At 39.3% G+C, this 15,367-nt stretch overlaps 1 protein-coding gene across 4 annotated transcripts in view; it reads left to right on the top strand.

Moving 5' to 3' along the window:
• AFAP1 (actin filament associated protein 1) overlaps positions 1-15,367 on the top strand; it is a 243,348-nt gene that overhangs the window by 148,923 nt on the left and 79,058 nt on the right. For all 4 annotated transcript variants that reach the window (XM_027836596.1, XM_027836598.1, XM_027836599.1 and 1 more), the window contains exon 7: positions 14,430-14,522. In XM_027836596.1, the coding sequence (XP_027692397.1) occupies positions 14,430-14,522 (93 nt within the window). The remainder of the gene's footprint in view (positions 1-14,429; positions 14,523-15,367) is intronic.

A 15,367-nucleotide genomic window follows, 5' to 3' on the forward strand; every position in this document is an offset into this window, starting at 1 on the left:
GAAAGCATAGGTTTTGCAGAAAAAAATATTGAAAGAGAGGTCAGGCTTCATCCAGAATGTCCATGATTCCAAAGTCTATTCCTCATTATTGGCAGTAACATGATTCCTTTATTTTAAATTGAATTTTATTTAATTTTCGGGTCTTTATTCTCTCCCTTCTATCTCTGTCCCTTCCTCCCAACCTCCCAATTGAGAAAGCAAGAAAAACAAAACCCACATTAACGGAATTCTAATAGAAAGGCAAGAGAGAGGGCAAAGAGAGGAAGAGTCAGGGAACTGGAACTTGGTTCGGCAGTTGGATGTTTCCTGGGATTCCTTGTTAAGCCCTTTATGTGATATCCATCTCTCTACTTGGAATCCATTTACTAGGAAGAAATTTGTCACTAGGAAATAATACTTAGTAGAGTTTATGCTAGATAGAGAGAACAGGTTGGTGCTAACAGATAGGGACAGTGTAGTCATGCAAAACAGCAACACTTCATTGGCCTAATGAGCCCAGAACTCTGCCCCAAACCCAAAGCTAATGAGCCCTGCACATCCGCTTCTGCTCATTAGGAATGGAGAGGCTTCGTTTTTGGGGAGTTCCCTCCATCAATAGGTCTGACTTCTTCCTGTTCTCCCTCTTGCCCACCTGAAAACAATCTATTTCACGCCTTATGTTCCATTATCATCTCTTCTAGTCTTAGGTTCCATTGTGGCCTCTCTGTTAGATCATAATAGTTTCTTTTGCTCCAAGCTTGTCCATACCAACCCAACCCTGTCTGCTTTAGAGGAACTAGATAATGGTATTTTCAGACTCAGAATGACAATGAATAGGAAGGAAGAAAGAGAGGGGTAGAACTGTCCCTGCTGTACTCCTGATGGCCCAGGTATAACTAATGTATGGACAAATAGATAAGCAATCTACTTGTCTCCGTTCACACACATCTATTATACATACATCCATACAGACATAATAAAGGCAGATTCTGACTTTGAGGGTCCTCAGAGGCTGTGTAATCTAACCTTCCTCTCTTACGGATGAGGAAACTGAGGCTCAGAAGGGAAAAGACTTACCTGAGGTCAGATAAACAGTAAACATAAGACTTTGAACTTAGGCCCTCCGACTGGACATCCAGTGCCATTTCCATTATACCAAAGATTTCATACGTAGAATAATCATGGACAAGTTATTCTTCTGTTATACTTTGAGTCAAAAAAATGCAATGCTTATTCAGTTCATGACTCATGAGTTATTAACTGAGGAAAGTGTTGATTAAGCTTGGCTCCCACATGAAAAATTTAATATTTATAAAGCTCAGACATAATTGTATGAGCTAAAAACATCAAACATAATTTGGTTATTTGTTTGTGGTTTGTTTAGGAATTTGCAAAGCATTTTTGTTGTTTTGATATTGATTAATGGATAAATGGCAATTTGGAAGGATATCTGTAGTAGAGCGTGCGAGGTCTTGGCCCCATGTTGTTCAATATTTTCACCAATGACTTGGATGAAAGCCTAGAGAGCGTGCTAATGAAATCCACAGGCGATTCAAAACTGGCTTATGTAGCTAAAATACTGGGCGATATTTTAATAGCAAGATCCACAAAGATTTTGGCAGGACACCATGATGGGCTGAATCTAATTTGATGAAGTTTAATAGGCATAAACATCAAGTCTTCTACTCAAGACAAAATCAACTTCACAAAAGATAGGGAAGGTGCAGTTAGATACCAATTTGTGTGAAAAATACCTTTGGGATTTTAATGGACTGCAAGGTTAATATGAGTCAACATTGTGACACAGCATCAAAAAATGGATGCCATCTGAAGCTACATTAAGAGAAATGCAGTGTTCAGAATAGAAATGGTTATAATCTTACCTTCCTCTGCCCTCCTCACACCATTTTTTAGAATATTTGTGTTTAGTTCTGGACATCATAGTGTAGTAGATTGAGAGCTGGCCTTGGAGCCTGGAGGATCTGGGTTCAGTTCCCCACCTCTGATATAGTACTGTACTGCACTGGCCTAATCATTTAACCCCTCAGGTCTCTTGGCAAATTTCGAAAATAAGGGTTCTTAATCTGGCATTCATGAACTTTAAAAAAAATCCCAGCACTTTAATATCCATTTCAATATAGTTGGTTTGCATATTTTGTTTTATTCATTTAAAAACATTCTTCCAAAGAATCTTTATTTGGCTTTAAGCCACCGGGGTCCATCACACAGAAAAGTTATAGAGCCCCTTCCCTGAGACCATAAATTGCATAGAAGGTACTGATCTAAATAGTAGAAGATATTCCTTACCGGGAGCTCTGAACACCAACCTAATCACAGGTCTAGTTCCTGTCCCTTTCCTGACATACCATTTTAGAAAGGACACTGAAAAAGTTCGTTGGGTCCAGAGGAGAGGGTGACAAGCAGAGGAGGACTGAAGACATTCCATATGGAGAACAGTGAAGAAGCATTAGGAAGGATACACTATCTTGTCTTCATATATTCTGAAGGCTAGCATGTGGAAGGATGATGAGGCTTGGTGTAGAATGAGAAAGAATGGGTAGAAGTTGCAATAAGTCAGATTTCACATTCAGTATCAGGAAAGAAAACAAAGCAAACTTCCTACTCAGGATGTAATATCTTCAAGCCTAGTGAGTTTCTCATCACTATAAATTTCCAAGTGGAAAGTGAATGCTCAGTCAATGGCACCATCATAGAAGGCATCATCATCACAACAACGACAATAATAGTTAGCATTTATATGACACTTGAAAGCTTGTAAAACATTTTGCAAATATTTTATACTCACCACCCTGGAAGTTAGATGCTATTGTTGTCCCCATTTTATATATAAGGAAACTGAGGTAGAAAGAGGTTAAGTGACTTGCCCAGGGTCATACAGCTACTGTCTGAAGGCAAATTTGAACTCAGGTCTTTGTGCTTCCAGGTCCAGCATTCTTTCCACTGCACTGCCTAGCTGCCCCTAGCTTCATTCTTCTCCTGATACAATTGGAATGCACCATTGAAGTCCTCAGTGATTCTTTGTAATTTTACCCTTTTTCTGTGGCAGGAAAGCAATCATAATAATGTAGTAACAAGTATTCATATTTTAAGAGTGATTTATGGTTCACAAACTGCTTAATAAGGGAAAAGAATGGAATGTTGTTTGACTGAGTGGGAGGAAAACCTAGATACCTGGGGATTGATGTGATGAAGGAAGCCATTTCCCATGCCCTCTAATGGGGAAACACAGGCATTATAATTATAGGACCCGCTACATGGAAAAACCAAACCTCATTTTAAAATAGAGCAAGGGAAGGAGGTATGCTTTTAAAACAGCAATGATTGTCTAAGTGCAAAATTGTAGGATACTGTTGAAAGAATCAATTTGGTGGCCATCCTCCTACTGCCCAGTCATACCTCAGCAGACGCTCCGTCATACATAGGAAGTACACAGAAATGTTTATTTTCAGCCCAGATTGAACTGTGGCTCCATTCTCCACAGGGTGAAAAATTGTTCATTTCTGTATGGTGTTCTAACCTAATATATAGTGGTGTTCAATAGCAACCCTTCTCTAAATAATTACTCTATGCATCACTCAATCAATACATATTTATTAAGTGCCTACTGTGTGCCAGGCATTGTGCTAAGCACTCCAGAAAGTCCTGCTCAGTTGTAATGGAATGCCTACTTCAAGTCATACGAGGCAGCTGGTGGCACAAAGGAAAGAATACTCAGATGGAAGCCAGGAAGACCAGAGTTCAAATCCAGCCTCAGACACTCATTAGCTCTGTGATCCTGGGCAAGTCAGTTAACCTCTGTCTGCCTCAGTTTCCTCATATGTAAATAATAGCACCTACTTTATAGAGTTATTGTGGGGGAGGATAAAACAACCTAATGAAGCACTTTGAAAACCTTAAAATGCTTTATAAATGCCAACTACCATCATCATCATCATCATCATCATCATCATCCTTACTGTTTTTACTAACATCAAAATTCCAGAAGACTGCCAAATTACCTGTGTGGCCTTGAGCCAAATCACTTTTTGACTTGTGTTTTTGGTCTTATCGTAAAATGGAAGAGTCAGATTAGATGGTCTCTAAGGTGCCTTCAAGCTCTAATATTCTACTGTCCATATTCTGGTACTTTCCATCTCTTATATTCAGTGTTCTAAGGTGCCTTCCACCTCTAACGTTTAATGTTCTAAGATTCCTTTAAGCTCTAACACTCTATGTTCTCATGCTCTTCTCTCTCCTACTCTCTATGTTCTTAGGTCTCTTTTGGCGCCTACATTCTCTGTTCTCAGACCCTTTCCAATTCCACCATTCTATCTTTTAAGGCTCCTTTCAGCTGTAACATTTGATATTCTCTGGTGTTTTCCAGCTCTGAATTCTATATTCCAATGTGCCTTCTGTCTCTTACATTCTATGATTCAGTGTTATGATGTTCCATTTCCAAGGTCTTATCATTCATATATGATAAGTTAGGAGAGCTCCTAGAGCAGGAGCTCCTAACCTGAACCATGAACATCTTCCTTAATTTTTGTTGATAACTGTATTTCAATATAGTTTCCTATGTACTCTATGTGTTTAAAAACATTATTCTGAAAAGGGATCCCCAGGCTTCAACAGACTGCCAAAGGGGTCTATGACACAGGAAAGGAAAGAATCTTTGGTCTAAAATCTATAGGAGAAGCAATAGAATACAACATCATGTGCTCTATTATTTTTTGTATTTCTAGGCTCAAAACTTGGAGTATGGGTACTTTCCATCTACCTTATTGAGTTGCTGAGAGTTAATGGCCAATATTTTGAACAAGGGGGTGAGTGTAAGTGCTAGGAGAATTCTCCAAATTACTAACGGGGCAGTGTTCAGAATTGGGTGATAAAGCTGAAGTCAGTAAAAGTCTAGACAGCAAACCACATGAGGAGGCTTCATATTACCAGCCAATGTGTGAAGAACAATAGGTAATCATTGTTGATGTCACCAGAAAATTTGTCAGAATTTGAGAGGGATTAGAGACTGAATCCCACTACTTAACTAGTGGACTCTGCTGAAATCTCTAAGGAATCATTGGAGGAATTGGCATGACTTGGAGACCTGGGGATGTGGGCACTTAGTAGAAGTGCCCGAGTGATGAAAGGAAAAACTTAAATAGTAGTTGAAGAAATTTTGTGGTAGGAAAACACTAGCAAAAAGAATTTGTGGTCCTTGGATGTTATTTAAAGGCACTTATTTTAATCCACCTAATTAATATTTCTAATATGATATAGGAATTTGATGTTCTCATTTTTGTACTGTATCTTTCTGTGACCTCACACAATTCATTCCTCTACACTGATCCAATGGACCTATCATGTAATACAGTATATTAGAATCATCTGTGTCTGTCTTCCCTCCCACTAGACTCTAAAATCAGCGAGGATAAGGACAAGATGTTATCTGAACTTCTTATGTCCCTCTAGTGGTGACCACCGGGCTCTGTATGCAGTAGGTGCTTAAAATGTTTGTTAGTTGAATGAATTAGAATTCATCTCTAGAGTAGTTATAAATAGGAAGATTCAGCTAAGAGCTGGCATTGTTCTCTCCTCTTATCTATCTGACTTTTCCTTCCAAGTATCCTTTGCTGGATCTTCCTCCATAGACCTGTGGGACACCCCCTCCCCCATCCTTGTCCCTCTTTTCTTCTTCCCTCCTGATCTCATCAATTTCTGTGGATTCTGTTATCCTCTCACTTCAGATGATTCTCACACCTGTATAATTAGTTCTAGCCCCCCTTTATGACTTCTAGTCTTATATCTCCAACTGCTAGAATTGGATGTCCTATAGAAGTCTCAAACTCAACATCTCTAAAATAGAACTCACTGTCTTTCTCCCCTAACCCTCCCCTGTCCCAAGCTTTCTTACTACTGTTGAAGGTGCCATAATCCTTCCAGGCTCACCATCTCAATGTCATCCTTGACTCCTCACTTGCACTCAGCTCACCTATCCAATCTGTTGCCAAGTCTTATCTTTTCTACCTTTAAAGGTCTCTGGTATGTGGCCTTTTGTCTCTATCCATAGAACTTCTCCCCGGTGCAGACCTTCATCACCCCACACCTGGACTATTGCAGTAGTAGTCTTCAGATTGTCCTCAAGTCTCCCTGATCCAAACTGTCCTCCATTGAGCTATCAAAATGATCTGTAGAGGGGGTTGGAAGAAAAGGGAATAAACACTTATTTAGAGCTTACTGTGTTCCAGGCACTATGCTAAGCACTTTACAAATATTATCTCATTTGAACCTCACCACAGCCCTGTGAGGTAGATACTATTATTATCCCCGTTTTACAGTTGAGGAAATGGTGGCAAACAGAGGTTAAGTGACTTGCCTAGGGTCACACAACTAGTAAGTGTCTGAGGCTGGATTTGATCTCAGGTCTTCAGAATCAAATATAAAATCCTCCTTTTGGCTTTTAAAGCCAAGAGCCCTTCACGGACTGGCTCCCCTCCACATATTCCACGATCCAATGACATTGGCCTCCTGGTTATTCCTTGAGCAAGATAAACCATTTCCCCCATCTAGGCATTTTCTTCAGCTGTGCCCCATACCTGGAATTTTCTCCCCCATCATCTGTATTTGTTCCTCTGGCTTCCCTCAGACCTCAGCTAGAGTTTTCTTAGTTCCATAAGAAGCCTTTCCTGGTCCTTTCTAACATTAGTGCTTTCCTTCTGAGATTCTCCAGTTTGTCATACAGGCTATCCCAAAAGTCTTATTGCAGTTTTAAACTTTAATAGCTTGTTGTTGTTGTTCAGTCATTTCAGTTGTGTCTAACTCTTTGTGACCCCATTTGAGGTTTTCTTGACAAAGATATTGAGTGGTTTGCCAGAGGAAACTGAGGCAAAGAGTGTTAAGTGACTTGTCCAGGGTACCATAGCTACGAAGTATCTGAGGCCAGATTTGAACTCCTGACTCCAGGTCCACCACTCTATCCACTGTACTACCAAGTTCAAAACTGGGTATTTCTTGTTTGGTTCTAGGGGTTTGCAGATTGCCACTCTGATTAGACTCTTTGTAGCCAGGGACCTTTTTTTAATTCCTTTCTTTGTTTCTCCAGTGCTTAGCATAGTACCTGGCACATAATAGGCACTTAGGAAACACTTATTGACTTGTCAGACTTTCAACTCCAAGGTTCTGTTTTCATGAATAGATTGGGGTTTAGAGAATGAAGATTGATTACTCCTTCAGGTACCAGCACATTTCAAGATAGCCCTTTCCAGTTTTAGAAAGCTCTTACCTGCTAGGAATCTTTTCTTTACATCAATCTAAAATCTCTCTTCAATTTCTACTCCTATTCCTCCATCTGCCTTCTAGAGCCAAGTAGACACAACATCTTGGATTGATTATAATCCTAACAGATGTCCTCCATTGGGATAGTCTGTGAGTGGTTCAAAAGGACTAGGAATGACAGCTACATGTTATAAATTTTCCAGGGCAGTCTCAATTTTCCAAAGAAAATACAAAGTACTTTTTAATTAAGATTGTGTGGTGTCATGAATGTAGGGCCAACCTTGGAGTTAGAAGGACCTGGTTTTAAGTCCTGAGTATGAAACCTACTGAATGGGAAAGGCACTTAGTCTCTAGATCAGTGCTTCTTAAAGTGTGGTCTAGGAATTCTGGAGGTCCCTATGCCCTTCAGAGTGTCCATGAGTTCAGAAGTGTTTTCATAAAAATACTGTGACATTTTAATTTCTAATATTGTAAATATCAGTAGATAAAACCTATGTAAACATGTTTTTAGGGGGTATCCATAAGAGTATAAAAAGGACCGAAAACCAAATAGTTGGAGAACTACTGTTCTAGAGGATTCAGGCTACTCTAAGACATTTGCAGGTCTTCATTGAAAGGAGGAATTTCTGTGATGGGGTTTCTTTATATCAAAGAAATCATAGCTCTATACCCTGTCTTCTTCTCACTCCCCAATAAACAAAACAAGCCCCAAACTGAGAGTTTTTATTAGAGTTTCATCAAAGGAGTATCCTTTTTAGTCTATGTGCCCTGATTTTAAGGAAAAATCAGAACAGCTTCTTAGGTGGTAGAATATTATTTTAACTATGGGAAACAATGTATGCAATTGGTTGAGGATAACTTTGAGTCATATCTGTTACCCTGGATACAATTGAAAAGTAAATATGGGCCCAGAACTTGGGAATGCCGAAGCTTTTATTTAAATAAACACCTTCCTTTTTATTTATTTGGAAATTTTAGTCTGTTCCATCTGCTGTATTAAAAATTTTTATAACCACTGTTCTAACGTATAGATGACATGCTTTAATGCTGATATCCATTTCTAGCTCAGCTCATAAAAGTCATATCTTTGTGTCTCCATCAACCTATAGTGAAAAGAGCATGTGACTAGGGATTAGGAGGCCTCCCTGGTAGTTCTGGATGATTAATTTATTGTGGCAGTGGCGTCATTTCAATTGTTTCAGTTGTTTCAGTTGTGTCTGACTCTTTTAGACCCTATTTGGGGCTTTCTTAGAGATGAAAGTGTGACCTTGGGCGAATCATTTGGACTCTCAGACCTTCAGTTTCTTCATCCACTAAAAGGTGATCAATGTACCTGTCCTGCCTACAACATATGTTTTTGTGTAAGAGGGGTGGAATGGAGTGGTCACTAGCATAGTAACCTAGCAGTGAGAGGTTAGTTTTAAGGCTTTGCTCTGCAACTAATATGACCTCAGATGAAGGTTTCAGTGTCCTCACTTGCAAAATGAGGGTGGTGAGACTAGTGCAGAGATGATCAACAAAGTCCTTTTTAAGATCTAACAATCTAGGGGAAGACAAAGGAATGAGAATAAGAGCGATTTGGAAACAAACCAAAAAACCACAGTCCAGTTAGTGGTTTGTTTGTTTGTTTGCTTTTACTTTAGCACCATCCTATGATCCTAGGATCTTACAGTCCTTAAGTCCTTCCCCATCATTTCACAGAAGAGGAAAGTGGGACCCAGGGATTAGAAGTGACTTTTCCAAATTCACACGGACAAGCAGAGACAAGATTCAAAGTAGGCTCTCTGACTCCACTTCCAGTGAGTGCCTTTTCCCTCCTATCTCAAGGCACTTATTCCTGCCTCTCTAATCAGTCACAGATCTCTGACGTGGAATGTTCTACAAACAATTAAATGACAATTTATATTCTACTATCATTTCTATCAACTGGAGGAATAGCTTGTCTTCTACCAAATGGATCTAGCCATAAACTTATTCTCCAGATTTCAATCTTTTGAAAACCAGTTTCCCCCGTAGCCAGTGGGAACCTTCATAACCAAGTTTTCTGGGCAAGTATGTGAGGTATGAGAAGAACAGCAGTTAATAGAGTGCATGACTTTGCACATACTCTGCAAGAAGTTTTGCCAGATCTGCCCCCTTCCTTTCAGTCTGTAACTTCCATTACCAGTAGCTCTCGCCAACATTAACTGACTGGGGTGGTGGGAGCAGATGCTGGAAACAAGAAGGTCATGCCGAAGACAAGAGCAAATGTTCCCAGAAACTGAGTGGTCAGGTTTCTTTTAAAAATGTGCACAGATTGTATTTCTGGAGGGAGCCTGTGAGTTGAAAGCAAACAGAAATCCCACAAAACAAATAACAATTTGTTTTCAGCCGGATTTGGGCTTATACATTTGAACTCAGCTCACCAACATGTGCGTTGTAATCTTTGTGCTCAAGATAATAGCATTTTAAAGTTAGAAGAGCCTTTAGAAATCATTGAGGTCACCCCTTTCCACCCATTTTATAGAAAATAAAACTAGAGCGGGCAGAAGTGAAATGACTTGCCCATGATCACATACCTATAACTCTTAGATCATGCTTCTTTAAAATACTACTACCACTACTGCTGCTGCTGCTACTACTACTACTACTACTACTCCTACCACCACTACCACTACCTGCTGCTACTATCACAACCACTTTTAAGCCCAAATAATAAATAAATCCGAACCTCATTGAAGTTGTGTTATATACTTAGGTGACCAGAGTAGCAGATTATTTTCCTAATTTATTTTTGAATTGAAGTAAATCAGCAAACATTCATAATGCCTTTCCTAGGCATTATGGTTAAAAACATCCCAGTGACATATATACAAATGGGGTCACTCAGAGTCAGGCATGACTGAGCAACAACAAAATACAGAGATGAAAGTGAAGGTTGAGATAACTTTCAAAATAGTAAAAAAAAAAAGACATGTACGTAGAACATAGAAAGGCAGTTGTAATCATAGAGAAAGAACTGGTTTGGTGTCTGGAAAGCCTGAGTTTAAGTCTCACATGTGGCATATATTGGATACTTGACACGGACAGTTCATGTAACAGCTCAGTGGCTGAGGCTACTGTCTAAGAACATAAGGTACACAGCACTTGGTTATTTGTATTGCTGAAGGAAGTTTCCTCTTTGGAAGTTTACCTCCCTCTCAATGAAATCACAATAAAAAAAAAATAAGGGTAGACTATAAGCTATTTGAAAGCAGGGACTGTGTTACTGGTTTTTACCTACCATATAGTAGGTGCTTTTCACACGGTAGGTGCTTTCATAAATGTTTCTTAAATTGAAGTTGTGGAAAATCTTGATGTGGAGAGCAGTGGGTTGGGGAGCCAGGACGTATTTGATTCTTGATCTTGCCCTGCTGTTCCGCAGTTCTATATTTTTGGAACGGTCACTGGACTTCTCTGGGCCTTGGTGCCCTCTTCTGTAAAATTGGATAATAATGTCCATCCTGAGTAAGTCACAGAAATGTTGAAGTGAGATTAAAGCAGATCAGATATTGGGAAGCACTTTGAAAAGTACAAAGCATAGGGAATATCTGAAGGATTATTATAATCAGCCAGTCCTCTCACCAGACCATCTCAAAGGATTTGAATTAGTTGTTCCAGTTTCCTTAGATGATCAGGGGAGAATCTGGTAAGGTGGTGTTTGCAATAATAATAATAATAATAAAGCAACAGCAATAAAATATTTTTTAAAAACCAACAACAAATGATTATATTGAATATTTAACTTCTATGTGCCCCATACTATTTTAGCTTTTGTGGAAAATAAAGAAATGTAATGATAACTTTATTTTCATACAACCTTCCACAAGCTCTTTTTTTTTTGCCATGCACTTTATGTACAGTAGCTCATTTGATCCTCAAAATAACCCTATAACACAGAGACTACAGAAGAGGAAAGTAGAGAGCCTCATTGAGCTTAAATTACCTGGTAGGGGGCAGCTAGGTAGATAGAGTGCTGGGCCTGGAGTCATTTTCCTGATTTCAAATCTGGTCTCAGATACTTCCTAGCTGTACAACCCTGGGCAAGTCATTTAACCCTGTTTGCTTCAGTTTCCTCATCTGTAAAATGAGCTGGAGAAGGAAAAAACAAACCACTACAGTATCTTTGCCAAGAAAACCCCAGACGGGATCAAGAAGAGTCAGACACGCATGAATACAACAGAACAGCAATAAAGTCCTCCAGTAAATAGGTGTCAGAGGCAGTATATAAATCGAGGGCTTCCAGATTCCAAATCTAGCATGCTGCATACTATGCCATCCTCTCTGAGTAAGAGATGGGTCCTTCCCTTAAGGATTTTTTAAGGTATTTTAGGAGCCTTTTTTGGGGGGGTGAAATACCCAAGCAGATAAAATCCGGTCACATTTATGAAAAAAAGATCAGACACACATAAAATGAGACTAGACCAGACCTAAACAAGAGAGTAGTTGAAGGACTAGCCAGGATAATGAAGGGTGTCTGAAGCAATTGTCTTCTGTGGCTGCTGTCCTCCCTCTCAATTTGGGCATTCAGATCTGTGTTGGACTTTTGTTATAGGGAAGATTTCATGGAGGGATAACTTCTGGGATAACTGATTTCAAGTATTCTGTCCCATTCATAGACATAAGAGTTGTCAGATCATGTGTGTTGATATTCTAGTTTGGAAAATATCATCATTACATGCATTGAAAGGTAACAAAGTGCTTTAAGTGTTCAAGGAAAAGAAGAATTTTTCTGACAAGGGGAAAGGGAGGGGAAGGGTGGCATGGAGACAGATGAGTAAGAGATTGGATTTCTCACAACTTTGTGCAAGTTTTAATTTTTTTTTTTTAATTTTTCCACCACGCTTAATTTTTCTCATCGGAAATTCCAACTTGTGGACTTTTCAATGCACAAAGCCAGTTCATTCTTAGAAAATAATTGTATTCCTTCCTCAACAAATTACAGTAGAAAATGCTGATCCAGGACAGTGTAGGGTAGTAGAATGACCACTACAGTCACGGTCATAAATATGGGTTCAAATCTAAACTCTACTACTTACTACCTGTGTGACCCTGGGCAAGTCAACTCCCTTCCCCTCAATTTTCTCATCTGTAAGATGAGGTGGGTTAGACTAGTTATCTTTGGATTTCCAAGTGAAAATGAGAATTGATTTGCAAAAAGCCCTCCAATTAGTTTTCTTTAGCCTTACGTTGCCGAGATGAGCCAATGGCTTGAGGAGCAGAGATTCTCATCCCATTGTGTGGTGGACAGCAGCCACAGAAGACAATTGCTCCAGACACCATACACTAAGATCCATAGCTTTGTTTCTGGGCATGAATGAATGATTCATGTATGCTGTTCCATACTGATGTCTTTTCAGACATTGTGTTGTAATTTCTTTTTGTCTTTTAATGAAATTTCTTCTTCAGTGACCTTAAGAAGCTGGTGAAGATCCAGAGGCCACAATATTTTTATCTCTATCAAAGTGCTTAGTGGATCATAATATCTTGAACTGCGAGCATGCAGATGGAAGCATCTTGAGGCATTTAGCCACTTGTGCAAAACCTGGGATTTGTGAAATTCAGAAACATTGTGAAATCCAAAAGCATTTGAATTGGATTTCATCAGCCCCTGCAGGTGAAGAAATCTTGGGTTCTGAAAGTGCTGAAGTGAATACAAGAAATATAAGACTTGTACGAAACCAAATTAACAGCGATGTTCTTCCTTTGGGGCTGTTAAATACCCATTCAGAGGAGATAGTTGTGATATTGGGATAAAAGCATTTGTACAGAGTTTTAGAAGCTTTTAGAGTTGCTTGTCTTTTTCTGGTATTTATGAAATGTGCTGATGGTCTGTGCAGAGGAAATTGAAGCAGGAGGCTTCTTCTCTGCCTGTCAAATTTCTTGACTGGAGTCAAGACAGATTATAAAGAACAAGTCAACCCTGCTCAGGTTTCTCTAGAGCCCTGGATTCTCTTCTGTCCCCCTTTCACATGATATCTTCTATCATATTAGTGCTGCATTTGGAGTCAAATCATATGGGTCCAAATTTTAGCCCTGAGGCATCTTGGGCAAAGCCAATTAACTTCTCTGGGAGCCTCAGTCTCCTCATCTGTAAAAAGGGAACACTGCATTAGATAACCTCTATGGTGCCTTTCACCTCAAAATCTATATTCCAGAGTTATTTGGGTAGATATTTCATTCCCTTCAGTAGATGGTAAACTTCTTAGATGTGCCAGGAGGGCAGAGTCCCTTTCCATCCCAGTTTCCTCATTGCCCAGGAGAGTAAACACTTAATGTTTGCTGAATTAAATTGACAGCTGATTTAGCATGCAGCTTTAACTGTAGCCACACTGAGTCCTTCATGGTTAGCTACCAAGAAAATTCATTGTTGCAGCAAGGTTGCTAAGCAGCAGCGATAGCTCGGTATCTGAATTTTGGTCAACACTTCATTATTTCTTCATAGAACAGCAGCTGGGGCAACTGAATGGCTGGGCATGCTGTCCTGTTCTCCTGTCAGACCTTGAATCCCATCCTATTTCCAGTCTAGTCCAAGCCAAATTAATGTAGCTATGTCCATGGAGATCATGTTGCAAAACTACCCCCTCAGGCTCTTGCATTTCTCTTCTAACCAGGAGGGGCCAGGCTTTCACTCAGCATTGTAGACATGGTTCCAAAAACAGAAAGAGAGAAGACTAGCCCATAAAATTTTTAACTGCTGGTAAAATACTGTTTATTCTTCAGTGTGAGGATTGGGGTGTTTTGTACCAGTAGTCTGAGAAAGTACGCTGTTTCAGGTTGCATGTTGTAGAGTAGGGGAAAGAGCTTTCGCTATAGGGGTTCAAAGACCTGAGTTCAAGTCCTTGCCCCTACTACCTGCTAGCTATGTGATCTTGAACAAATGACTTCTTTCTGGGCACAATTTCTTTATCTGTAAAATGAAGGAGGTTGGTTGGGCAAGGTGACCTCTCTTTCAGCTCTCTCCATGTTTTAATTGATAACTGGGTGTGGAGATAATATTTGTAAGGTGTTATATGAATGCTAATCATTATTATTATTATGTAATAACATAACAATAAAAATGAATAACATAAAATTAACAATTAAATTATATAATATAATGTAATGATAATTATTACTATGTAATTGTGCCATATTCATGAAATACATATTTTTATTTTCAGGTTATAAAAGAAGTCTACAACAATTGCAGTGGACCAGTGGATTCGGATGGACCTTCCTCGAGTTCCCCAGTGCACAAGATGGAGCTAGAGAAGGTAATGGCATGAAAGAGAAGACCAAGAATGTGGCTTCTGATTGATTGACTCAAACCACCTCTAATTCCTCTTGTAATGAACATTTAAACCTATTGTCTTGCTTTATCTCCCCATTGGACCAAGAAAAACTATTCAATAATCTCTTTGTAAACTCTGGAACCTCATTCCCTGGGATGGCCTTGCCCAGGGAGGAAGAATGTCTCATCCTTTTGTTCATGCTCCCCTGTTCTACAAGAATGGCTACTTACTGTTACTTCTTCAAGAGCCAGCCACACATTTTTGTAATACAAGTGTTATCATCTCTTCATTGCAAATTTTTAGGTTTACATTTTTTTTTTAATGTTGCATGGTCCTATATGGAGGATCCATGAAATAAATAAAACACACACACTCATACACACACACACAAATGTGGACACAATGAGGGACAGCATGGTGTGGTAGAAACAATCCTGGGTTTGAAGACTGAGGGCTTAACTCTCTACTTTACTTTCTTTCTCTGATCCTCATCTGCAAAATCTCTTCTAACTCAGTGAATTTCACAGGATGAGAAGATGTAGAGGGATTTATAGTCTGTTCAGATACATAGTATGTAATCAGACATATGAAAGGACCAATCCATTGAAGTATCTAAGCATATCATCATGAATCAATGAAGTTTCCTAGTCCATCAGAGGTCTCCTGGGTCTGTGTAAAGAGCATTGGACTTGGAGTCGCAAGGCTAAGGTTGTAGTTCCATTTCCTCTGCTTGTTAATTGAAGTCCAGTGCATCAAAGAAGTATTCATTGTCTACTGTTTGTAAGGCATTCCACTGGGCCCTGAGGATACAGAGACAAAAATAAAAC

This window comes from Vombatus ursinus, unplaced genomic scaffold (assembly GCF_900497805.2).
Source record: "Vombatus ursinus unplaced genomic scaffold, bare-nosed wombat genome assembly UNPS02014818.1, whole genome shotgun sequence".
In the NCBI taxonomy this organism is placed as follows: Eukaryota; Metazoa; Chordata; class Mammalia; order Diprotodontia; family Vombatidae; genus Vombatus; species Vombatus ursinus.